Source organism: Chelmon rostratus, chromosome 12 (genome assembly GCF_017976325.1).
Source record: "Chelmon rostratus isolate fCheRos1 chromosome 12, fCheRos1.pri, whole genome shotgun sequence".
In the NCBI taxonomy this organism is placed as follows: Eukaryota; Metazoa; Chordata; class Actinopteri; order Chaetodontiformes; family Chaetodontidae; genus Chelmon; species Chelmon rostratus.
Window position 1 is genome coordinate 9482232 of NC_055669.1, and position 24190 is coordinate 9506421.

General features: G+C 42.7%; 3 protein-coding genes across 3 annotated transcripts; 2 read left to right on the top strand and 1 right to left on the bottom strand.

Moving 5' to 3' along the window:
• The first annotated feature begins 939 nt into the window (after nt 1–939).
• Nucleotides 940–6852, top strand: cdc7 (cell division cycle 7 homolog (S. cerevisiae)). Its single transcript, XM_041948511.1, has 12 exons — nt 940–1114; nt 1441–1531; nt 1900–1986; nt 2143–2278; nt 3178–3271; nt 3441–3583; nt 3676–4027; nt 4252–4359; nt 4674–4849; nt 4987–5069; nt 5209–5358; nt 5498–6852. Exons 2-12 carry the CDS (start codon nt 1441–1443, stop codon nt 5902–5904), a joined length of 1827 nt encoding a protein of 608 aa, XP_041804445.1. The 5' UTR covers nt 940–1114; the 3' UTR covers nt 5905–6852.
• A 305-nt stretch (nt 6853–7157) lies between these two features.
• Nucleotides 7158–14363, bottom strand: glmna (glomulin, FKBP associated protein a). The gene is made up of 19 exons (XM_041949436.1): nt 14285–14363; nt 13905–13984; nt 13464–13589; nt 13260–13373; nt 12411–12519; nt 12025–12313; nt 11779–11878; nt 10943–11124; nt 10730–10783; nt 10277–10307; nt 9643–9732; nt 9494–9535; nt 9253–9326; nt 9073–9157; nt 8806–8915; nt 8250–8313; nt 8023–8158; nt 7684–7754; nt 7158–7587 (listed from the first exon to the last, which is right to left on the bottom strand). Exons 2-19 carry the CDS (start codon nt 13941–13943, stop codon nt 7498–7500), a joined length of 1806 nt encoding a protein of 601 aa, XP_041805370.1. The 5' UTR covers nt 13944–13984; nt 14285–14363; the 3' UTR covers nt 7158–7497.
• Nucleotides 14364–14423: 60 nt separating this feature from the next.
• Nucleotides 14424–23822, top strand: rpap2 (RNA polymerase II associated protein 2). The gene is made up of 12 exons (XM_041949262.1): nt 14424–14485; nt 14708–14753; nt 14958–15072; nt 15592–15690; nt 15793–15858; nt 15958–16046; nt 16158–16193; nt 16392–17550; nt 17679–17785; nt 17949–18029; nt 19850–19918; nt 23570–23822. The coding sequence occupies exons 1-12, from the start codon at nt 14431–14433 to the stop codon at nt 23712–23714; spliced, it is 2067 nt and encodes a 688-aa protein (XP_041805196.1). The 5' UTR covers nt 14424–14430; the 3' UTR covers nt 23715–23822.
• The last annotated feature ends 368 nt before the right edge of the window (nt 23823–24190 follow it).

Here is a 24190-nt window from a genome sequence, read left to right on the forward strand (position 1 = left end):
AATTACAGGTTAGGCTACGTTGCAGTTTGAAACGAACATGCCGGTGTGAAAATGGTAGATTGTACGTACATGTTGACATAATTTGACTTGATTTACTGTGCTGAGCAGTTTTAGGGACTGTGGAGAAAAATAGACACTAATCAGAGAAAGAATGGCAAACGAAGAAATGTTCCTTAAAGAAATGCAGCCAAAGAAGTGTGGAAAAGAACTTTAATTTATTCAATTAATATATTTTTCTCCCATAAGCTTACAATGCCAACAATATATTAGTAAAACAATGTACGCTTATAAAGGCTAATAGAAGAAAGGAGAAGAGTAAAGACAGAGGCGTTTTGGACAATTAGGTTAGGATGTAAACAACAGAGTGCACTTTTACATTTTCACGCCATCAGAGGTACATCAACGCTACAAAGCGCCTAATGGCGGATCTCGCCTTTGCGTCCTCCAGCAGATGGAGGAGGATGCAGCACAAGTCGCTGCAGCAGAGAGATGTTGATTGGACACCATCAAGGGTATTCCTGTTTTAGCCGGAGAGAGGCGAGGGCGCCCCAAACCTTGCCTATATGTTTGTCCCCTTAGATAACAGACCCTTCACAGTCGTGAGTGTGACACTCCGTCACGGAGGGGGAGGGTGCAGGGATGGAAGTAAAATTGGGCCTTTTGAGTCGGGTGCTTTCTCAATTACTCTTAAAACTTTGGAGTCGCAGAGTCGGGACTGAAAAGTCTTTTTTATGTTTTTGTCCCAGTTAGGAGCCGCTTGAGGCTGTTTTGTGATTACGGCCCCAGATATGACAAGACTTCATATGTGTGGCTTTAATTTCGTGTAGTTTTCGGTCCCACAGTCTTTCAGGCGGTGTGCCGAGAGATCGGCCGATATCGCGTGATTTGTGGTGGTGTAACGCGAGATGTGTCTGACGTAACTTTTAGCGCGGAGTTTGTTGTTGGCGGAAAAGCTTCAGTCTGAAAGTATGAAATGAGTTTTTTTTATTGAGCTGCTGACTGAGTGACATTTATATATTCAAATTTTCCTGATGGAGATTTAGCTCACATCTGTATGGCGTGTTTATGACTTGTTTGTTTGAGGAACTGCGGGACTTTACGACGAACTAAAGCGGTGAGTTTTTTGTTTTAATCAGTGTGCAGTTCGCTAGCCTGACAGACTGTGGCTAACAGTAGCATGCTAGTTTTGTTATGATGAGGAAGGAAAAGAGAGCTTAGATTATCATTAGCTGTACACATTTCCTGTCCATCTGCCAAGGTAACCAGGTGATTTGCCAATAACCTCTCACTACGGCTCACCATACACTGTCCAACTTAACATTGATCCCTAACGTTAATATGACAGTGACTAACTGCACAGTAACGTTTGTAATGAAAATGGTTTCGGCTGTAGCCATTAACATGTCCATCTTCCTAAAGTTTCTTTCTCTGTCTTTATAGATGGCGATGTCTCCTGTCTGCACAGAAGGGGTCAGCACAGACGGATGTATCATTAAATCTGACAGAGGTCACAGGAGAAGCAAAGTCCCAAGTAAGTTGGACGCTTTATGACTCAAAAACACAACAATTGAATCTAAATGCACTATTGTATAAGCATATTATAGTTAATGGGTAATGTTTGAAGGTTGGTTGAAGAAGTAGTATGTGCATGTTTATAATATATGTCCTTTTTTGTCAAAGTGTGGATTTTGTTTTCAGGTCTATGTCACTCTGTGCAGATGCACATTAGACATAAATAAAATAATCCTCTTAAATGAAAGCCTGTAACATAGGCATGCCTGTAAAGCTTTGTCATTCTTGCACCTCTCTCACCTCACATTGTTTTTTCCTGATCTGAGTGAGTGAGGAAGAAAATTTGTACATCTGTGACAGCCTTTTTTTTTGTCTATTTCCTTCCAGGGGATGTGGAAATAGACATTGAGTTTCTCTACAAAGCTGTTCCTCAGCTGGCCAAGGTTTTCCGAATCATAGACAAAATTGGTGAAGGTACATGCTCTGTATGACTTTTTCCACACCTTCTGAGTTTATATACTTTGCTTCAAATAAACCTTTAAGATTAACGCAGCGGTAACTCATTCCCCTTGTTGGATTTAGTGGAGCAGAAGAGGTGATGTGTTCATGACTTGTGAATCTGTGCATCAGGTACGTTCAGCTCGGTGTATCTTGGTGAGGCTCAGATGCGGGATGGGAGGAGAGAGATGTTTGCCCTGAAGCATCTCATCCCAACCAGCCATCCTGCACGCATCGCTGCTGAGCTTCAGTGTCTCACCGTTGCAGGGTGAGTCCAGGATTGTTGCTCAACACACATCTGAAAATACAATGATAGACTTTGCTTCATCTATTGTTTGTGCTCTTGTTCACTTTTTAATCTCCTGATTATGATTTTCATCACCTCACAGTCAGCTTTATTGTCAATTCTGCAGTATGTACAAGACAAACAGAGAATCGAAATTACATTACTCTCAACCTCTGTGACAAGACATATATTAGAAAGAAATAAATAAAAACTGTACAATCTAAACAATGACACATTAAGAGAGAATGTAGTAGTGCAAATGTATATGGTAGTGCAAAAAGAAAGAAGTTAGCTTATCCATATGTATATGTTTTGCTGTTTTTGTTTTTATACTTTGTTGATTAGCAATAAGTATTACATAACTAACATAATAAAAAACTTACTTTTTTTATCAGTTATAATCATTGTCAGCCTTTAACAACTGGTTCAAAAGGAGTTTCATGGGAGTTTATTATTCCCTCTGCAGGTCTTTGTTTTTGTTTGTGTTATCTGGCTATTTAAAACCCTTTGAGACTTTCTGTATGTACTGCACTTAAAGAGTTAGAGATTTCTATACTTACTACAGTCATGTTGTCGTGCTGACGCATAATCCATCTAAGAGTTGTGTGCCTTTATTTCATAACTGTTTAAGCTCTTTCCTTAAAGGTTATTTTTATGGCGTAGCAAATTGGTGTGTGGGTTCTTCATTTGTCGAACGTATGATTCAACTGAACCCTCACACCTACGTGCGTTGATGAGTGGTTTGGCAAGAAGCTCATTCGGATGCAGGAATGTGCATTTATTTGTTTCTCTTATAAATTCTTGCAAGTGACTGGCCCAGAGTGACATCGTCGCAGAGAAATCAGTTCACTTTAAATAAGACCCCCTCCTTTTTTTTGCAGCGGCAGAGAGAATGTGATGGGGGTGACGTACTGCTTCAGGAAGGAGGACCATGTAGTGATTGTAATGCCGTATATGGAGCATCAAGCTATTGTGGTATGCACAGTTTCTGCTTTCAGTGACATACTGAATTCTGCATGGACACAATCTGTAATGTAATTCATAAGACATTAATCACTGAGGAGTTTTCTTGATGTAGCTCTTGTTTCTATGTTCGCTGAAATGCCATTTAAAACTTCTGATCCAATTAAAACGTACTCATCAGGACATCATTGGCTCATTGAGCTTTGAAGAGGTCCGTCTGTACATCTATCACCTGTTGAAGGCCTTGAGACACATCCACCAGTTTGGTATCATTCACCGAGACATCAAACCAAACAACTTCCTCTACAACAGGAGCAGCAAAATGTGAGCAGTCACACCTGTCTGTGATCATCTGATTGGTTGGTATTTAAATCTCACATTCATGTTCAAATCTCACGTTTCAAATGTGTGTGTAGGTATGCGCTGGTGGACTTCGGCCTGGCTCAGGGCACAGCAGACACCCAGATTGAGCTGCTGAAGGTGGTGAGGCAGAAGCCATCGCAAAAAGGTGGAGGGTCCACAGGGACACAAGACACCACACAGCGGAGCAAAGCACCATCTAAACTCCCTCCCAAAACCACCACAGCCTCAACGTCACAACCTCTGCCTTCACGGCAGTCCACGACCGTCCCGCCTTCCTCCTCCTCTTCCCCCACCACCACCACCCCCACGTCCTCCTCAGCCTCTCGGAAAGCACTGGTTAAAAAAGCACGTTCTGTCACCACCACCACCGTCACCACCTCCACCTCTCGCACAAAGCACACAAAGGTGTCTGCACTAAGTCAATATTTTGCCTTTTGCCTTTCTGAGTCTTTTGTTTGTCCGTCAAAAGCTGAATTGTCAATAAGTGTAATTAAGGTTTCTTGGGTATCACAGGCCAAGTTTAGAATTTCCTGTCTGGGTATGTGAGAGTATCTGTGTTTTGCCTTCTGCTTTCTGCACTGACGTGCTGGTTTTAGCTAAATTCTGCTCTCCATGTGTGTTTTCTCTAGGATTTGACAGGACTGCGCAAAGTGCCACGGCCTGTGTTTGGAGAGAGGAACCTGAACAGCTGCACTCCAGCTCCATCCACCACCAAACAAGCTGCCAATAAGATAGAGGTAAGAAAGATGGAAAGTAAAGGTTTTGGAAGGATAAGAAGCATGTGCTACTCTTGTTCCCTTTAATATTAGCTATCACACCAAAATGGCAGTAATTACTGATGTTTAAAAGCTATTTATCAGGCTTGCATTGTAAAGGAGAACAGGAAGATTTGTATTTTAGTGTAGTCCTGAATCCTTGCAACATTTTTTTTTACACTGGCATTTTAAAAATGCCGGTGTGGTGATGCGTTTGTCTGACTTTTAAAGGTTTGTTTTTCAGTGTATTCTTTCTTCATGTCTTCATATCTTCTGTGTTCACATCTTTTGTTCAGCTGGTGAAGCCCAGCAAAACAGAGGACCCGGCCAGCAGAAGGTACTCTTCAGCCAGCCGGGGCCCACTGCCTGTCAGGACCCAGAGCAGCAGTCAGAAAGCTCAGAGGAGCGTACAGCAGGGCCTCACCTGTAACTGCTACCTGACTGAGCGCGTCTGCAACATCTGCATGTCCAGGTGACAAAACAGAGAGAGAAGAAGAATAGAACCTCTTTTTTCATTTTTACAAAACACATACATTTAATTTCTTTTTTGCTCTTCTTTCACTTATTTTTGTCTTTTCAAGCTCCTGCTTTGTGTTTTTATTAATACAGGAAGCAGCAAGTGGCTCCCAGGGCAGGAACCCCAGGCTTCAGAGCACCAGAAGTCCTCACAAAGTGTCCCAACCAAGGAACAGGTTGGTCTATTGTACATGATTGATAACCACACAAATATAATGACAGCTGTGCAAAGACTGGTATGAATATGTTCATTCATCTCTCACTCTTACTGATTAACTGTCACCCGCTCCCCTGTCTTACCTTCTGGTACTGCAGCTATAGACGTGTGGTCAGCTGGTGTGATCCTGCTCTCGCTGCTCAGTGGTCGTTACCCGTTCTTCAAAGCCAGCGATGACCTGATCGCCCTAACTCAGATCATGACCATTCGAGGGTCGAGAGAGACCATCCAGGCTGCCAAGGCATTCGGTGTGTATTAGTATTTCTTACTCCACAAACTGATCCTTCTGCTTCTGTTTATCACAGTTTATCACCACCGATGGTCACTGTGATGTTTGGAAGGCTCTGTGCAAGTAGTGAACCTGTTTTTGGGCTGAACCTCATTTAGGTAAGGCGGTGGTGTGTAGCCGGGAGCTGCCTCAGCAGGACCTCAGGACGCTGTGCGAGACGCTGAGAGGGCGGAGGCCGTCACCAGACGATGAAGTCACACCACTTCCTGAAGCCAACGAAGACTCCACCACCACCCGTCTTCACAAGATCCAAGATGATACGCCTACACATCGGCCCACTGAAGGAACATTCAAGCAGCACAAAGAACATTCAGGGAGCACAGAAACCACTCGCCTCGCTAAACAGACTTCAGAGACAGGCAGCAAGGTGGCGGAAGATGAGCGGGGCTGGGACAGAGTTCCCGATGAGGCCTACGATCTGCTGGACCGGCTGCTGGACCTGAACCCTTCTACCAGGATCACAGCTGCTCAGGCCCTGCAGCACCCACTGTTCACAGACCTGTGAAACCTCAGCAGGACTGGAACTGCTGGCTTCCAAGGCTTCGGTTCACGTAACATAAACTGGATGCTGCAAAGCAAGGTGGAGAAAAGCTTACATCCTGGGTGGAGAAATGACCAGAAGAAGAGAACAGAGATCTAGTACATTTCTGTGCGAGGGCAAAAAGTTCTCTCTCATCGACCCGTTAGATGCTTCATATATTTTGATATTAGTATCCATTTAAGGTTTGACTGGCTGGTTCACAGGCCTGCAGTTAAGAGTAAAATGTGTTTTATTTATGGCAGCTATGGTACAAAGTACTTTGCAAATGGGCATTTAAAGGGCTCTAGATGTGCACTGTCAGCTATAACCTAGACAGGAAAAGCTTTGACTCAAGGCCTTATATTGGCAGACTGTTGGCTGCCGTGTCAATGGTTGTACAGGTTTACGATGATTTAAAACAAACCATCTACAAGCTGTCTGGTGAAATAAATATTTAGCCCTCAGGGTTTCTGCTGCAGCTGTGCACTGTCTGATTGTATTGTTCTTTATTTTTACATCCTGTAGGTTTTTCCTGTAACAAAAGAGAAAAATACAAAACTTAAGTGGTCTTGTCATTACTGTAGCCTCTCTGTAGAGTTGAGTGATGCCCCAAGTCGTTACAAAAAGCCTTGTATTTATCACTTAAGACAACAAGTATTCTAGTTCTGTCTGAATTGGGTCTTGTCAAGAGGGAAGAGTCCGTATTGTTTACTATTGTCACTGCTGCCATAGCACCATATGACCGCTGTATGAAGGGAATATTCCTTAAAGTATGAAAGGTCTTTTATTTTGAAGGTGCTTATGAATTCATCTGTATGTTATGAAAGTGAGTGTGAATGCAGCCGTATGAGAATATGTCTGTTTCAGCTGTGTTAAATTATAACACTGATAAATGTACCTTCTGCCTCACTCCACTTTGGATTGTCGAATAAAGGGAAAATCAAAACAAGCGGCTGGATTATTCTGTTTTAAATATTAAACCAGTTTTGGCTTTACATGAGTGATGGTGTAGATGAAACACCAGATTATCCTGAAAATTGAGCATTTTCATGGAGTATATTCAAATTCAAGCATATTTCTAACCTTGAAAGTATCATGTAAAACATAAAATTAAGAATTTTCCAAACTTCCAAGAGTCTCATTACTCTGGAGGCTCATTACAGACACCACATCCAAAATTTACCAAACCACAACATAATCGTTTTTTAATCATAGAAAATATCACACTTGCTAGAATAAACAGTACAACACCTTATTTAATCCATGTGTACAAAATTTTATGTATTATAGAAGTAATATAAACTTCCCAGCCATTACTGGATATTTTATAGACATTATGCAACATTTTAAAGTTACTTAACACTTAATTCTAAATCCCCAGCAGACCTGCTGAAAACAACTTCAAACACACACACAACAACACTAACAGTGCACAATTGTTAACAATTTGAAATAATGCATCCACAAGTGATGCTGTTCATTCTTAAAACAAATCAATGAACAGAACGGTTGTAGGCTTGTTTTTGTGTACGCTTGGCCCTGAGACGACGAGGATCTCTGATGAGCTCACAGCTCAGCCTAAAGATTCTCCTTCACCTCGGTGAGCTCCTCTATTCGCACCAACACGCTCTCCATCATGTCAAACGTGTGCAGGGCTGAGTGCAGAGCCTGAAAGCACACATTAAAATTCAACCACGTCAGCGCTGCACAAACACACAATCGAGCGCCGTTTGATTGTCCCGTGAATGTGAAACCGCCACTGACCTGAATCTGCGACTCTGACGTCATGTTCGGCAGCTTCTCGTCACCGACGGACACAGAGAGCACCGACTCCTCTGTGGAAAACACATTCATGCTGTCACAACACTGCTGTGTTACAGCTTATTTTAATTTTATCATATTTATCACAACAAACACCCAAGTGGGTGAACATGAAACCAGATTTACCACATAATGTTTCTGTGCAAATTCCTATGCTTAAAATGACTTTTCACAGGCTTCTTCAGTTCTGCTGTAAGTCTGAGAAAGTTAACATGTGGTTTTAAAGAAAGGTGGAACTGAAACACATGAGTGTCAGCGCTAATAACCCAGCATCAGTCTGACCTTTGGCCTTGCCCCGCTTGGTCTCCATGGTGTTGTGGAGCTCCCTCTCGTAGTGAGCTCTCGACATGTTCACTCCAACACGGAGCGGCTTTATGAACGTATCTTCTATTTTATACAGCTCGGTCCAGATCCCCGTCTGAACAAAACAGTGGCAGAACAGCATGAAGGGAAGGAGGGGTGTCCTGACATTTCCTGGATCAGATAAAAACTCCAGCTGTAAAACTCACCTGGTTCTCCGTCACTTTGTCTCTGATGACGAGGTAACGCAGCAGGTTCAGAGACTCCATGACTCTGTTCAAAGCAACACAAAAAGATGAGCTTGGAAACTGTACTTTAGCAAATGATGTAATATGTTTGAAAGCTCCAGAAAAGACTCGGATATGGACGTTGAGTTGGGATCGTTTAGGCAGCTTATAATCCTTTCTTTATGCTTCACCTCCTTCTTTATAAACCTTTATGTGCTGGAACTATTTTAAGGATTCAATCACATTTTATTCACTTGACAATGGAAAAAAGTGTTTAGTTTATTAAAAAATTCTGCACATACATGCATGTACTTATACAAATCCATTCAAAACCCTTTCTTGAATCCTAGGCTGGTTTTTAGTACTATTTCATTATGACTCACAGCAATGCTTCATAATAACATGACCGGTCAACGCTTTAGCTTAGCTTAAATTTATCTAATTGAACTTCGGCTCTGGCTAACATGTTGTTGCACCCTTATTCTCACCTAATGCAAAAGATGAAAATAGATGGAGGGGGTGTTACGTGTGTGCTGACCTGTCCAGGTACTGCAGGAGGTCAGTCTCTGGGCCATCTGGCAGACTGAGAACTTTACGCAGCAAAGGCAACAGGTGAGCCCCCTCAAACCAGGTGTTACCGTTACCTGGCTGAGGATAGAAAGAGACAAAAACAGACTTTTACAAGTAAGAGAGATTTTAAATTACAACCTTCACTCTGGACAGACACTCATTTAGCTATTAGTCATTACCTTGAAAATGGCAATGGACCTAACAGCCCCCCATGAACTTCAAAATGCCATCTCACCTGCAGGGCAAAGTCGATCTGGTTCTTGATGTTTTTAATGATGTAGCCTTCGACTCCCGAGTGATTACTGGTTTTCAGCATGTACCTGAAACAGGACAATCAGGATAAGTCAACACTCTGGAGGGTGGAGCAGAAAGAGACAGCTCTGATGACTTTCAAGAAGGAAAAGGTGGAGCTCACTGGAAAAAACTGTACTTTGCTTCAGTGTCAAACTTATCAATGCTCAGCTGGAACACCTTCAGACCTCTGGTTCTCTGTTGAGCAAGAAGCAAAAATGTTAATAGGTTTCAAATTTAGATTTCAAAAGGTTTTATGCATGAGAAATAATTTCAAGGCTATAATATGGGTTATTGTTAAGTCATTTATTTCTGACATTACATTAGCCAAAGTTGCTAAATTATCTACTAAAGTGAAGACTCACCAAATCGTGCCTTGGACATATCGTCATGACCTTCACTAGGTTCTGCAAACAAGCGTTGGAATCAGTGACAAAGCATGTATCAGCGAGGCGTCCCACTGTGAGAGTCCCAGCAGAGTGAAAGCTGACGTCTGAATGAGAACTGTGCTCACCTGAGGGACTGCCAGGAAGCTTTTGATCTCCAGCAGATCTGCAGGCAGACTGCCATCCTCCACCCGCACCAGGCTCTTCTCATACAGCTCCTGTGTGACGGCAAACACACGTACATCGCACGGAATCTTCCAACACTTTTTTCCCCAATTACACTTGATGGTTTTGTTTGCTTAGATCTGGGGATATGTTAGCGTTAAGATGACTGAGCTGATCTGAGGCTAACGCAGCACAGTTCAAGTGATGAAAGTTGAGTCTGAGAGGTCCTTAAATATCTGCTGTACAGCAGATGATTGGGGTGACAACAAAGCCTTTCTTTTCCTCAAGTCAAACCTTATGCTTTTTTGCCCCACGGGTGGTAAGGGTCTTCCTCATCACCTTTCATCTGATCAGCCATTTTCCTGGTGGGTAATGAGCATTTACAGCCTCATGGGCCTGCTACAGTGGCAAACTATTCTTGTCTTGTGAATAAACTTTCACAGCTGTTGAGATCAACTGACAGTACTTCTTTTTTGACTTAATCACCCGAGAAATCTTTGGAAACTACATTATAAACCTCTAGAATGCCGCAAAAACGAAAAACTCAACGTGGACTCAAGGACAATGAACGAACAACGATGTTTCAGTTTGACTCACCAGTCCCTTCTGAATCCTGGACTCCTCAGTTCTGTCAATGAGATAAGTTACGAGAGGTTCAGCTCAAATGCACAACATCAACAAGTCTGTATTTATTCAGGATGGAACTTATGAGCACTATGTGGTTATATGGTGTGACTAGTGACTATATAGACATTTTCATGGATGTAGAAATAAAAGTTTTGTCCCTACTTGTTTCTTTATTAGTTATACACAATGGTTTTGATCTGCCATTTAAAATGCTCTTTTTTCCATTAAAAACATAACATTCACTATGACTTTACAGATGTCAGCGACTGCTTAAAAAACTCTGAATGATGCACAACTGAACAAATGCAGTGTTTGACAAACTGTGCCGCCATCATGTTATGTCATATGAGATGAGATGAGATCAGGACTGCCAGCAGTGCACCAGCACAGAACAGACGGCATAATACTGTGTCATGCATTCACCTGGACAGGAGGAGGCAAATGTGCTCCATGTTACACCGCAGACAGAACACCGGACTGTAAACACAGAGAGAGTCAGGAGGATTAACAATGCTTTTCAGCTCTGGATGTTATTGTAATAAGTGTTCAGCATGAATCATCATCAGCATTGTCCAGGGCTCATCGCAAGCCACACCTGAAGAAACTTTAGGATTATAGTAATTTTTCCCATCTTACCTGAAAACACTGGGGAAGGTGTCTGCAGCCAGGTGATGGACGAACACTAGGTGAGCCAGGCTGGCCAAAGACTCTTTAGGATAACGCACCTCCTCCTCCAGAAAGCCTGGAACCTGTTTTCTCTTCAGCAGAGGCTGGTACACAAGAGTGGGGATGGACTCTCCGATAGAGCTGAGGCTGGTCTGTATGAAGAAACAGATCCGCCATTAATGTAGTATCTAACAGAGTACCTCACCAGTCATGAGTGAAAACGCTGCACTATTAACATATTTGGTAAGAATGGTAAGTGGTAGTTCAAATGACTGTATGCTCATAATTAGTGCAATTTACTTTGCCAGTGTCCAGGAAAATTGTGAGTTTTACTGACATACCACTGTAACGCACTGGTTGCCAAGCTGGGGTCCTGGGCCCCACTAGAGGTCGCCAAAGCTCCACAGTGAAAAGGTGTAAGAAATGTACAGTAGGCATAAAAAATCCTAAAAATACCAGGACAACTTCTCTCTGATTCAATATTCACAGGAAATCATCTGCTCAAAATCCATCCAAATCACTCATTTTACAGACACTTCCTGAAGTTTTTGTATTTGCAAATTTGGGGCAAGTGTACAGTCTCTCCGTTGTTCTGTACTGTTATTGTTATGCATTGAATATAATACATAATGTCCATCGAATATGTCACTTAGTCAGGGGTCGTCAGCTTACTCAGTGATGGAAAAAAGGTCGCGTAAGGAAAGCGGTTGGGAAGTCAGTAGAATTTTGCAGGACCCGTCGCAAGATTTCCACTAAAGTTAGAGGACAGCATCAGCTCTTTTCAGAATATTACGGTGCATGAATACCAAAATCTCTGTGGCGAAATTCCTGAGAGGAGACACAGCCAAAGTGTCCGGATCCTTGACTTGAACCTCCAGCAGAGGATGACTCAGAGTCTTCATACAGCTGCATAAAGGAAATCACAAGGAGTCAACTTGGCATCCCTATTGGGCTTCATACTGCTACTAACCAATGCGTAATATGAGAAAACATATGAGCAGATATTTCATATGCAAGGCTCAGTTGTTAAACATTTCACATTTCTCACTCACAACTTTAGCAGCTCTGTCTGCAGCTCGTCCTCTTTACACTTGTTCTGTTCACCCGCCGTCTTGTTTGCGCTGTCAGTTTGCGCCTTCCTGCTCAGGTTGTTTTGCTTGGCCTCCTGCACAAAGGGTCTGACAAAGTCTGTGAGATCGGTGCAGCAGCGACACAGCGAGAAGACATCGTCCTCCTCTTGCTCCTTGGTGTGAGGTAGAGGCAGTTTGGCCACCTGGTCCAGCACAGTGGACAGCGTCATACCCAAAGACGACGCCTTGCGGCTGCCCAGGCTTAGCAGCACTGAGAGGAAGACAGACGACAGTGGGGGGACGATGGAAATTGCTACACTTGAGTTGACAAATACATTGGAGTATATACATAGAGAAGTAGTCTTTACCTTTCTGTAGAGGGCTTAACAGCAGATGGAGGCTCTCTGCTATGGTGTCAGGGTCATCCTGCTCCAGCTGCTCCAACAGGCCAATCAGCAGCTCTTTGGGTCTGCAGGTCTGGAATGAGGCATTTCACTTTTCTGATCTTTCTATTTGGTCTACATTGCATTTTCTGGTCTTACTGATGCTGTGATTGTCAACGGCTGACATGTTGTTATTGTTGTTGTCTTTGTGTGGACTCCAGGAAGACTAGCGACCACTTTGTGAAAGTAAACAGGGACTCAAGTGAAGAATAAAGGAGAATTAAAAAACGATGCTATGGGTCTCTCAATCAAAGCAATGAAAACAAAAGATGCAGTTTGATGACGTTGTGAAGCAGCATTGCATCATGGGAGTTGTTGTCCTCGTTTTTAAACAACATTGCCAATGAAACCTATCTGACATGACTCAGGCAGAAATGTTTTCTGACTTTCTTCCTCACTTTGACGTATCATCTGGTGTTTCCTGTGTTTCCCATGAAATTATAGCAACTAGAGGGAGTAAAGGCGACTGAATGACCTTGAATAAAAAGACAGATTTCTCTGGGTTTAGGCATTGTTGGAAACATTTTGGATAATGTAAGTACACAGTTAAACAAAATATTCAGTATAACATAGGTCTAGTCATTTTTAGACACTTTAATGCAGAAATGTTACATACTAAACCTTTAAAAGAACAATTTCATCCTAACGCTTAAGACAATAAGCATCTTTATGATGTGAGATTTGTAATGTTTTATCTTGTATCTAATCCTGTCATCAGCACTGTGAATCAGATCAATACATTCCTGACACTGACTGTCGTGCAGATGAACAGACCTGTAGAAGGTGGTTGAAAATGGCCAAGCATTGAGAAAGGTTCTTGTTTTCTTTCTTCAGCAGAACCTGAATCAGGGGTGGCAGCAGGTTCCAACCCATACATCTCACTATGTCCTACAGCGAGAAAGAGGAGTGTTATGCAGTGCAACAGTTAATATGAACACGTCTACGTGCTGAAACAGTGATCAGCCTTGAGAAATATACCTGATTCTTTTCATCCAGGACAATACTGAGGACCTGTGCACAGTTTCCCTCCTCGATGCAGGTCCGCCCAGCAATGGTGAAGACGTCATGATCCTCGGTGGTGTAGCTGTCATCAGGGAGGGCTTGCTGTGTGCAATGAATGAATTTGAAATCAGATCATTTTCAGGCAAAAATGAATGTTTCCAACTGCTCAATGTGGGAATTTGTTGAATTTTTGATGGATGGATGGATTTCATTGAAAATTAGATACTTTTGAGTTTTGGACTGTTGGATATACTAAGTAAATGTGGACATACTGACATTATTTTGGGACCAGGGAAATTGTGACAGGCACACAATGTGCTGTAAGTACTTTTACTTGAATAAAGAATGCGGATACTTCCTCCACCCCTGAGGCTGGGTGAGGTTCATTGAACCCCTCCAGTCCCCTGAAGTACTCACACATCTCTGGACCACATCACTGAGCTGCTCCAGAGCCATCCCTGCTGTCTTCAGGTGGGGTTTATCTTCACACAGTATTCCTTTAACAAAAGCAGGAGACCTCATTTCAAACTAATGCACATCACACCACCTGATTATCAAGTGGCTGATAATTCAGAGCGTCTAGCCATCCGGTTAGGGGCAGATAAGTCTGTGTGGGCAGTGAAAACCGGACAGTCTGGAGAGTACAATGTATGCTAGTCTTCAACTCTGTATTAGCTTAGCCTTTGGACTGAAAACAGAACTTTTCTTGTCCTATCTTAGCTATCCCAACACAGTCACAAACAGCAAGCACTGTTGCCGTATTAGAAAATAATAGATATGACATTTTAGGTACCCACCTCAGCTAACTACATGTCCCAAACAGCCCGGTGAACACTACCACGCTACCCGGTGAGCGTGCTAACGGCGCGATTGTCCGTTTGGACTCGCCGTAGAATGAAATACGTCATCGGTCAGAGTTGAAACTCTCCCAAACAGAAACAGCATGGAGGCGGTGGAGAGAAGGAGGAGCGGAGGCTCCGGTAAAACCTCTAAAAAAGGTTCGTTTCCTTTAAGAATGTGTTCTCTCATAACAATTTTTGGCTTCCCGAATGTGTTTACAGCCTAACAGACTTCAGAAAGGAGTTTAAACATGCGTCAGTGTCATACACAGACACTTTGTGTAAGTTAGCTTGTTGCTCATTGACTGGTCACTGGTGTAGTGGGAAACAGTTAACAGTCCTGTTAGCATCTTAACTATGTTGTTGTTGTTTGTGTGACAGGTGGGAAACGTGTCAAAGCACTGACCGCTGAAGAAGAAGCAAGAAGGTGTGAACCGGCGTCTTTTCACAGGATGCTAGAGTTGTTATAAATACTAATGTCGAGCTAATGCACCATTTCATACACTCATACTTAACACAGATTGTGGTGTGGTTGTACATCATTTCTCTTACTCAGTTTTAATCGACTTTATATAGATAATTTAGTAGTATTACGTGTCAACAAATAACGTTCTTCAAATGTGTTTGTCAGGAGGGAGGCAGTGAAGGAGAAGCTGAGGGAGAAGCTGGAGCTGGAGAAAAGAGCCCTGAAGGTGGTGGAGCGTCTTCTGGAGGACAGTGTGGCTGAAGACTTCCTGGTTGACTGTGTACGTATCAGCTGAGTTCACTATGGCAACAGACCTAATTCTGTAGTTCTGTCATTCTGATCCTGTCATTTTCAGCTATTTTAAAATGTTAATGATGGTAATAAGATCACTACAGGTGAGGCTTGCTTGAACAATTGTGACCTCTAAAATAACAGTGACATGATATGATAACGTTTTCAATTTAGATGTCTTCAGCTTCTTTTGAGACACACTGATGTAGTTTTTTATGATCAGAGATCAGATGTTAATCCAGACTAATTCATATTCAGGATCATTTATTTGTCAGCCTACAAGTAGTTTAATTCATGTAAAAGTCATGTATTTGTTCAGTTACAGTAGATGCAGTGAATTATCAATTAGTTGTGTCTTAATTCACCATACATTGGAAAACCATTTAAAAATATGTTGAATCAAAATTTAAGAATGATTTTGCACTGTGGAGGTTCAGCTTTGACACTGTTGTCAAAGTGACTTAATTTCTGTGGTGAGCAACATGTTTTCAGTCTCCTCTCTTTACAGGCAAGGTTCATTACTCCTGCTAATTACAAAGATGCTATAGAGGAGCGATCCATTGCTAAACTGTGTGGTTATCCCATATGTCCAAACAAACTGGGCAAGGTAAGACCATTTACATCAGTCTCGACTTTCTGATGCAAGTAATAAACATCATATTATGCTTCTAATCTGCTTCTTGACTCAGTGGTACTGTTTATTTTATAGATCCCAACTCAACAGTATAAAATTTCTACTAAGACCAATAAGGTGTACGACATCACAGAGCGCAAGGTAAGCGCTGCTTTGTGTGGATTTACTTTTACAAAATTACAAATTTATTTATTATATATTTTTTAGAAAAGTCATTGTGAATCTCTCTCTTGTGATTAGTGCTTTTGTAGTAACTTCTGCTACAAAGCCTCCAAAGAGTTTGAGCTACAAATATTGAAGACACCTCTATGGCTGAGGCAGCATGAAAGGTATGTGTGCTATTCCCGTCTTTGTCCTGACTCTATACACTGCGAACTGACCATTGAATGTAGTCATTTTCTACATATTAAAACTGTGTTTACGTTCTTTCCCGCGGACAGTCATCCAGAAATAAAATTGATGAAGAAAGGAGATGGGTATGTCTTACCATAAGCGTTTATATTCATTCAAGGGAATATTTTAAATGGCAAAATATCAGATGTCCTTTTTGTAAAAGCTAAATCATGTAACGGTTGGATACACCTTGCACTTTTTACATGTTTGGTGTTCTAAATGTAATATACTGTAGGTTTTATGACACATATATTAATTCAGTGTAACCCATGTGTGTCCAGTGGGAGTTCTGGTGAGGAGGTGATGCTGTTGGAGAGGCATCTCCAAGAAAAGGACATTGAGGACCCGCTGGCTACTCAATCTGTGGACAGCTCTGAGCAGCGTGATGCTGCAGCAGACCTCAGCCACAGTGAAAGCAGCGACATTGAACAGGAGCAGGACTTCGTCTCCAGCGTGGTCTCCCAGCGGCAGGGACCCAGGGTGCACTGGGGCGACCTGCCTAAACGTACAGACGAAGACAAAAAAGGTGAACGAGGGAAGAGGGAGAGGCCAAAGAAACAGAGGAGAGAGGGAGATGAAGAGGAGGTTCAGGCCTATCGAGGTGGGGATGCACAGAGGAATGGTGAACTGAGAGAAGATGAGAATGAGAGACAGGGGTCACTTTCATGTGAAACAGGAGCTGGAACGGATGGTGAAAAACAGCAAAAGCTGGTCTCATTAAACACAGACAAACCAAATAGAGAGCAGGTGACGGAGGAGAAAGACTTGTCTGAGGAGCCCAGTGTAGAAGAGGCTACATCAAAACTGAGTTTGTGCAGTTTGTCTGAGATGGTCACTCACACTGCTCCACGACCTGATGACTCAACAGCCACACACGCAGATCTATCCACTTCTCCACCATGTAAAGACTCAGACCCCTCAACGGAAAGCAAACATCTTCCTTCTTCAGCTCTGATCAGCACACATCAGGACAAGCATAACACGGCACTGACCGGCCCGCCAGGCCTCAACATCACCCAGGTGGGCATGAGCAAGAGAGGGGCAGCGGGGCTACGAGATCTACTCAAGAACCTTACAGCTGGAACCAAACCCGATTCCGTCCAGCTGAATCTCCTCGAGTACCTGAGGAGAACGTTGAAGGACTGGAGCACTGACGCAACCCTGCAGTTCCTGTATGGCGATGGTCATTCACTAGGCTCTCCTTTTGCTGATGTTAAAGAGGAGAAAGAGGAGGACCTGGATGAAGACGACCTTGATGATGAGCAGACCAATGAGGATGCAGAAGGGGTTGATGCTGGGGTGCAGAAGAAAGCGTCTGCTGCAGCTCCGGACTACAAAACACTGCGGGAAAAAAGCCAGCAGCTGGAGCTAAGAGTCAAGGAGTTTTATAGGGGGCCATGTATTCTGCCTGACGAGGCAGAGGAGCAGCATGAAGACAAGGTGAGTGATGGAGGGAGTGGAGGAAAAACAGAAAGACAGGAGCGTTGTGAATGAAGGGACTAGTCGTGAAAGTTGTGTTTTGAGGTTTGTCCAGCAGCTCTGATACATCTTGTTTGTTCCCCCACCAGGTGACAGTCCAGGACCAGAGCCTGAAGGACCCAGTTCTGCCGCCCATTGACTCTCATGCTCAGCACCTCATACAGAAACGGATCACTGTGGAGAAGGTCACCAGCTGGTACGTGTGTGTGTGCGTGCGTGTGTGTGTGCGTGTGTGTGTGCGTGTGTGTGTGTGTGTGTGCGTGTGTGTGTGTTTTATTATGTATTATTATGATGTCAATTGCATTTTTCTGTTGTATTTGTCTCTCTGTCCCTCATCTTTTTGTCTCTGTGTTGTGCAGCCTCAGAAACATCATCGGCCCGCTGCGTCTCACCATGAGTGACGTCTCCACTGACCTGAACAACCTGATCAGGACATTCAGGTCCGTGCAGCACTAATACACACTCCTCTCTGCAGGCCTACTTGCAAAAGGTCACACAGTTACACGCACGCACGCACACACACACACTTGGTCCGATCATATTGGCATGTTGATGAGGCATAAAAAAAAGTTTTTTAAATTTTTTATTTAATTTGTAAATAAGGCAGAAAACACTGTATTGACCGGGCATTGCGGTTCACATCGATGCATTCAAAGGTTTGGTACAAGAGCCAATAGCTTTGCCTGATTTCTGTATGCAACAGAATGAAAGCATACTGCGTCACTGCTGCAGCATGCCTGCAGTCTGTAGAGACATCCTGTTATATTAATGACAACTTTATAATTACACAGTAAGGTCTACCCCAGCATCAGAGTTGTTGTTGTTAGTTCCAGGACCTTGGTGTTGTGTGTGCTGCCTCTCTGGGACACTTAAATGTAACAGTGCCATCATTAACATTACAACATCCACTACACACATTAAATTTTGACATGTAGTGTTGACTGAATAGGATTTTTTTGTGTGCTTTTCTGACACATCAGCACAGATGTACCATACATGTGGCTTTTTAACATGTTTTGCCTTACCAAGAGGTTAACAGAGCTGAAAACAGGTGACACACATGTATATGATAGAAATATAATAGATGGATATGGATACAGGCAGAAAGCAGCCACTCTGTGTGAACCTATGATTACATACACATGCTATACATACAGTATTACATGTTTTTGTTTTGTTTTTTTTAAAGGCTGCACACACTTAGACATGTGTTAGCACTTCAGGCTGATTAGACATCAGCTCAGGTTAAGGATGGGTGGAGCTATGCTGGAAATACAGGAGGTCACCAAACTTCACGGACCAATAACAGCTGGCAGGAGTCATAGCAGGAGAGGCACAGGTGTTACTGATAATGTGTTACTAATGATAATATTAACAATGGCTTCGTTCTGTTTAAGCCATGACAGTGAGGAAGCATGCACAATACCAGCACCCTGAAACTGAAGCAGTTAAATGGAATTAAGCCTTCATTAGTTTTTTTTCATTTGCGCATTTTCCTACTGTGGCAAGTCAAAGTGTCTTGAGTGAGAAAGGCCTGTGAGAATGATAAAGGTGTCACTTCTCCCACCCAATCAGGTGCAACAAAACTAACAGGATGGTCACTGAGATGTCAATCAAGCTCAGTTTGTACACGGCCACAAGGACCAGAGAAAGAGTCTAATTAGACAAAACGAGTGAAAGCAGCTGTGTGGGTGGACCAAGGGCATTTGTTACATAATAGAAATGTAATACATTCCCTTGCCCAGCAGTAGTCAGTGTAGTAGTTAAAAAAAAAAAAAACACAATACTTTCAAACGTGTACCAGAATTGAGCATTTCCTGCCACAGGCATACTCTGTGTTCCCATTGGCCGGTTAGGATGTTTTCAACAGTAGTGCTTTTAAATCACTGAGTAGTGAGTTAACACCTCCAGAGTCCTGCTTCCAGGAATTCTCTTTCTGCTGTCAGAGGCCCCGCTGACAAGAGGCTTAAACCAAAGAATATACACAGCGCTGTCACAGAAACATACATCACTGCACTATTGCAGACGTGTTTGTGGTGTTTGGCCGGTTTTGTGCACATTTTATTTTCCAAGTTTACTTATCAGAATCAGGAGATTTTTGGCACCTGCATCGAGAAGGTTCCTCTCGTCTATTCTTACGTGTATGTTCGCATATTTTCTGTGGTGAGATTTACCTGCAGCACAAACACCCTCACATGACATAACCCTTTGACTTGTGACTGGCCCGGTGCTCACTTTTGTTTTTTTCTTACCTCCACAGGTTCACCAACACAAACATCATCCACAAAACTCCAGAGTGGACGCTCATAGCCGTCATACTCCTTTATCTGTAAGTTTATGGTGTGTGTCTGTGTGTGAATGTGCTACTTCAGTGTTAATAGGATGCACCGTGACTGCAGCAGAGTCAATTAAGAGGAAATGAAGAACCATTGTTCCCCAGGAAATACACCCTCTCAGCAAACTCTTCACTGCCTGTGTGTGTGCAGCTGTTTGTGTGTGAGTACATGAATACAGTTGGGGTTTTTTTTACATCAACTGTGGCTTAAAAAGTATATGCGAAACTTACGTGACCAGCAGCCAAACCTATTTGCAATAATTGTTTTTATAGATGAAAGATATGATGTAGTCTGCGGCCTGGGCTGCATATTTCTGTCCGAACCAACTTGAGTCTGACATAATTGATTTAAGCTGAACTTTATTTGCGTTGCACTTTTCATACAAGAAATGCAGCACAAAGTACTTCATATAAAAAAGACAGAATGATCATAAAAGCAGGGCTTGAAAATGAATGGGAAATTAGATGAAGAATGAAACCCACTCAATAATAATAGTAAAAAGTGTGAGGCAAAGCACAACAGTTTCAGAGATATGTTTTTAGCTTTGTTTTAAAGTATTTATCAAGCTGGCTTCCCTGACAAAGGCTGCAACCATGATTTTCTTTTAGCTGTTTCTGGAAACCTCCAGTTGACCAACAGCAGATGATCAGTGTCCTTGAGGTGGAGGACCTTTAAATCAATTCTGAATGTTGCAGGAAGTCAGTGCAGAGCAGCTGAAACTGGACTAATGTGCTCTCTCCTCTTGGTTACGTTTGGTTAGCTTGCCTGTTTACTCTGATTACACATATGTGGGCGCCTTGAAAATGACCGTCAAACAGCATTGTTTTATATAGTCTATAGGTAGATTGTCTTAACACACCCAGCAGATCCAATGGGTCTGTGAGCCAGTGAACAGGTTAGATTGATAAATGCTTAAAGCGGCACAGCTTTGTGCATTTTAACGCAACTCCACTGTTCTTCTATCAGAGAGGAAAGCTAGTAAACCAAATGGGAGCGGATTTACTTACAGCTTCAAAGTAAGCAAAGATCTGACAAGATGCTACATGGTTTGGCATTGTTTTTAGTCCATGTCGTGCGTGTGTGTGTGTCGGTGTGCATGCGTGTGCGTGTGTGTGTACTGTGCGTGTTTTTTGCTGGCAGTTCATGGACAGTTCCGTGCTGCTCCTGTCTAAGTACACACAGACGCCTCATGACCTTATCTCCACCTGACTGCTTCTCTCCAGATCCGTGATGCCGGACAGAGGGCACACAAAAGCAGCCCTGCACACTTTCAAGATACACACACACACACACACACACACACACACACACACACACACACACACACACACACACCAGTTCCTCTATGTGTATTCAAGCAAAATGAGCAGTTTGAATTGCCCCGGCTGGGAAAACTTTCACCTGATGCCCGACTGACTCTGATTTATGACTCCCTTAGTGGCTCACGGTCAGTTGGCATCGACCTCATAACTTACATTGTGAGCTCTCTTGAGCTAAACAAAAGAATACAGTAAGTGTTGTGCGGTTTGAGAGGCAGCAGGTAACACATCTGTAACTCTTAAAGCATGGGAGCGTTGTTACTGCAATCTCTCCCTTAAAACACAAGTATGTAAAATTTCTAGGCTGCGAAAATGAGATATTGGGAAGTCTTTGAAAATCTAGTAGGGTAGTTTGGGTTGTGTCAACCTCTGGTTATGATTTTGCTTAATTATCCAACACAACTGCACAGTGAGAGTTTTAGTTGTGATAAAACATTTTTTGACCTATGTGGAGAAAAGAGACCCTAGATTTGTTACCTGTGCACTGTGGCTTTGACCTGATAGTGGCTGTCTTGTAATGTTGACAGTTGATGTTGGGAGATAAATGTTTAAAACCACTGCTTTTAAGATTTGATTTTATCTAACTGCTGAACCACTTTATAGCCTTTTATTTACTGCATATGATGACTGTTCATCAATGCACTTTTTGATAGCCGTCTTTTGTTTGATCTGTCTTTGATAATCGGCCCTTTTGGAAACATTGCTTCTCTTTGTCACATGTCCCACTACTCTATGGTTTGATTAGTTCCCATTCGACTTCAAGCTTCTCCATCCTTCCATTCCTCCATCATGAATAATTTGGTATGCTGTCTTATCTATCTGTTGCATGGCAGCTGTGAAGCTAGTCTGGCCTCTATTGTTCAGGCCAGCTGAATAATGGATGCCCCCCCTGCAACATTAGACCCCGGGGTGAACCGGAGATTAACCAGCAGTGCGCCTCCACACAGGTAGACAGGACAGGTAGAGGGGGAGGGAGGAGGAGAGGGACGGGGTTTAGAGAGGTGACAGAGATCAGCTGGAAGGTTGCACACAGTGGATTTACAGCAGGAGGTAAACACTTTAAATAGAAGTGTTGATCTGTGCTGATTTAATAGATCATGACCCAGTTTCTGTACAGATGTGAAATTCCATGTTAGTGCAGGCATAACGACTATGAACAGACACCCAGATGCCAGTTTATTTGGTACAACTAGTTAAAACTAATATAGTCTTAACGACAACCATGCAATAAATCCGACCTTCATGAAGTTTATGAGGTCCAGCTTCTGTTGAAACTGTTTTACCAGCAGCACCACAGACTGAAACCTCCAAAACAATCCTAAAGAGGAATCAGCACCTCTATAAAATACTGAAAGCTAAACAGTACAACCCTCATGAAAGCAGGATTTATTGCAGGACTGCAGCATCAATTTTAGCGGAGTGTCCCTAATAAACTGGCAACCGACTGTACTCTACACACACTTGACTGAGTGTGTGAAAGTGTAGTGAGCTATTTGCATATGAGACATTTTTCAAATGTTGGTTATCAGATTAACGTTTGTGAGGATTTACAACTTCTCTGAAAATTAACAAGTATATAGATTTCAGTCTGTCTCATGCCAGTCTGTCAGGTCTTTACGTGAAGTTTAGATATTACTGGATGATTCGGGGTATTATGGGCTCCTTCAGAGCCCTTATCGTGGTTTTGAAAAACCTGGAGCTGGACCAATAGAAACCGGGACACTGCGGCATGTAAACACCTGATCCTGGTTTCTCAACATTCTCTATTCATAGAGAAATAAGAGGCTGAGATGTTCAGCATTTAAACTACAACCTCACACAGACAATCAGACACATGCATATGATTATACAGAGATAAATAATCCCATAAACGCATCATATTTTGGACAACATTTAAAACCAGGATACTAATGTGCATACTAACACACTCATGTGAGCAGGTTTATGGATTAATCTGGATAACTGTGCTGAGTGAAACCCAGAACCCCCTCAAATCTGTGTTTGACTCAACAAAGTTATTCATATGACTCAGTAAACCTTTCAGAGCAACCATAGCTGAGTGGATCCTGCCACAGATCTGGGCTTGAATAAGAACATTAGTATTAATAATAGCTAAACACTGTCTATTAACAATAGGACCTTTCAGTTTCTGGACAGCTGTATAACCACAGTTGAAGAGTGCTGCGTAACATATGTTATTACATCATGAGAGTATTTAAGTTCCATATTTGTTTCCTCCTCTGCGATGTGCATACATGGAGGAATGTCTAACAGCAGCAGCCTGGTCAGGGCGTGTGTGTGACTGTGTATGACTTTGTGTTTCAGGTTGTCAGAGGTGTCTCCGGTGGTGCGAGAAGCCTTGGAGATGCCAGCCTCTGTGGAGTATTTGAACACACTGATGGAGGAGCTCGGCCTACAGGAGCAGGACCTTCTGAACGTCGCCCGGCTGTTCAAAACCCCTGCACACTGACATACACACACACACACACACACACACACACACACACAGCACGGACATACACATAATAGATACACACTCAGGATCTTGACCGGATGAAATGAATATGTGTGTGTTTGTTTCCGCAAATAAAGTTGTTTGGAATAACTTTTAAAACATGAGCTTATGTCTTTTTATAATATGTGTTGATGTGGTTTAACTGATGGTAGGATGCAGGAGTGGAGGCTGAAGGCTCTTTCACTGCAGCATCGGTGCATGTACACAATCTGTGGTGAGATATGCGCAAATCAGATCCTTGAAGTTTTAGAGCCCTCAATGTTTAACCCTGCATAGTCAAATAAATCACACCCAGCTTTTCCCAGTGAAAACGCCATGTGGACACGCTGCTTATTGCTGCGCTTCTGCAATAAAAGTGACGCCATTTCTCCCGACTTCCTTCACATGGATGTTTATGGCACCATAATGTAATTTGTTATATGGGTATGTTA

Bases quoted from the DNA above. Each gene is read 5' to 3' on its own strand.
- cdc7 (XM_041948511.1), top strand. From the start codon at position 1,441: ATGGCGATGTCTCCTGTCTGCACAGAAGGGGTCAGCACAGACGGATGT. The intron at 1,987-2,142 runs GTACATGCTCTG...TCTGTGCATCAG, and splicing joins CATAGACAAAATTGGTGAAG to GTACGTTCAGCTCGGTGTAT. The intron at 5,070-5,208 runs GTTGGTCTATTG...CTGGTACTGCAG, and splicing joins GTGTCCCAACCAAGGAACAG to CTATAGACGTGTGGTCAGCT.
- glmna (XM_041949436.1), bottom strand. From the start codon at position 13,943: ATGGCTCTGGAGCAGCTCAGTGATGTGGTCCAGAGATGT. The intron at 12,314-12,410 runs GTAAAGACTACT...TCTTCCTCTCAG, and splicing joins GTTAAGCCCTCTACAGAAAG to TGCTGCTAAGCCTGGGCAGC. The intron at 7,588-7,683 runs GTCAGTGGCGGT...GTGTGCTTTCAG, and splicing joins CGTCAGAGTCGCAGATTCAG to GCTCTGCACTCAGCCCTGCA.
- rpap2 (XM_041949262.1), top strand. From the start codon at position 14,431: ATGGAGGCGGTGGAGAGAAGGAGGAGCGGAGGCTCCGGTAAAACCTCT. The intron at 14,754-14,957 runs GTGTGAACCGGC...TGTGTTTGTCAG, and splicing joins GCTGAAGAAGAAGCAAGAAG to GAGGGAGGCAGTGAAGGAGA. The intron at 15,859-15,957 runs GTAAGCGCTGCT...TCTTGTGATTAG, and splicing joins ACGACATCACAGAGCGCAAG to TGCTTTTGTAGTAACTTCTG.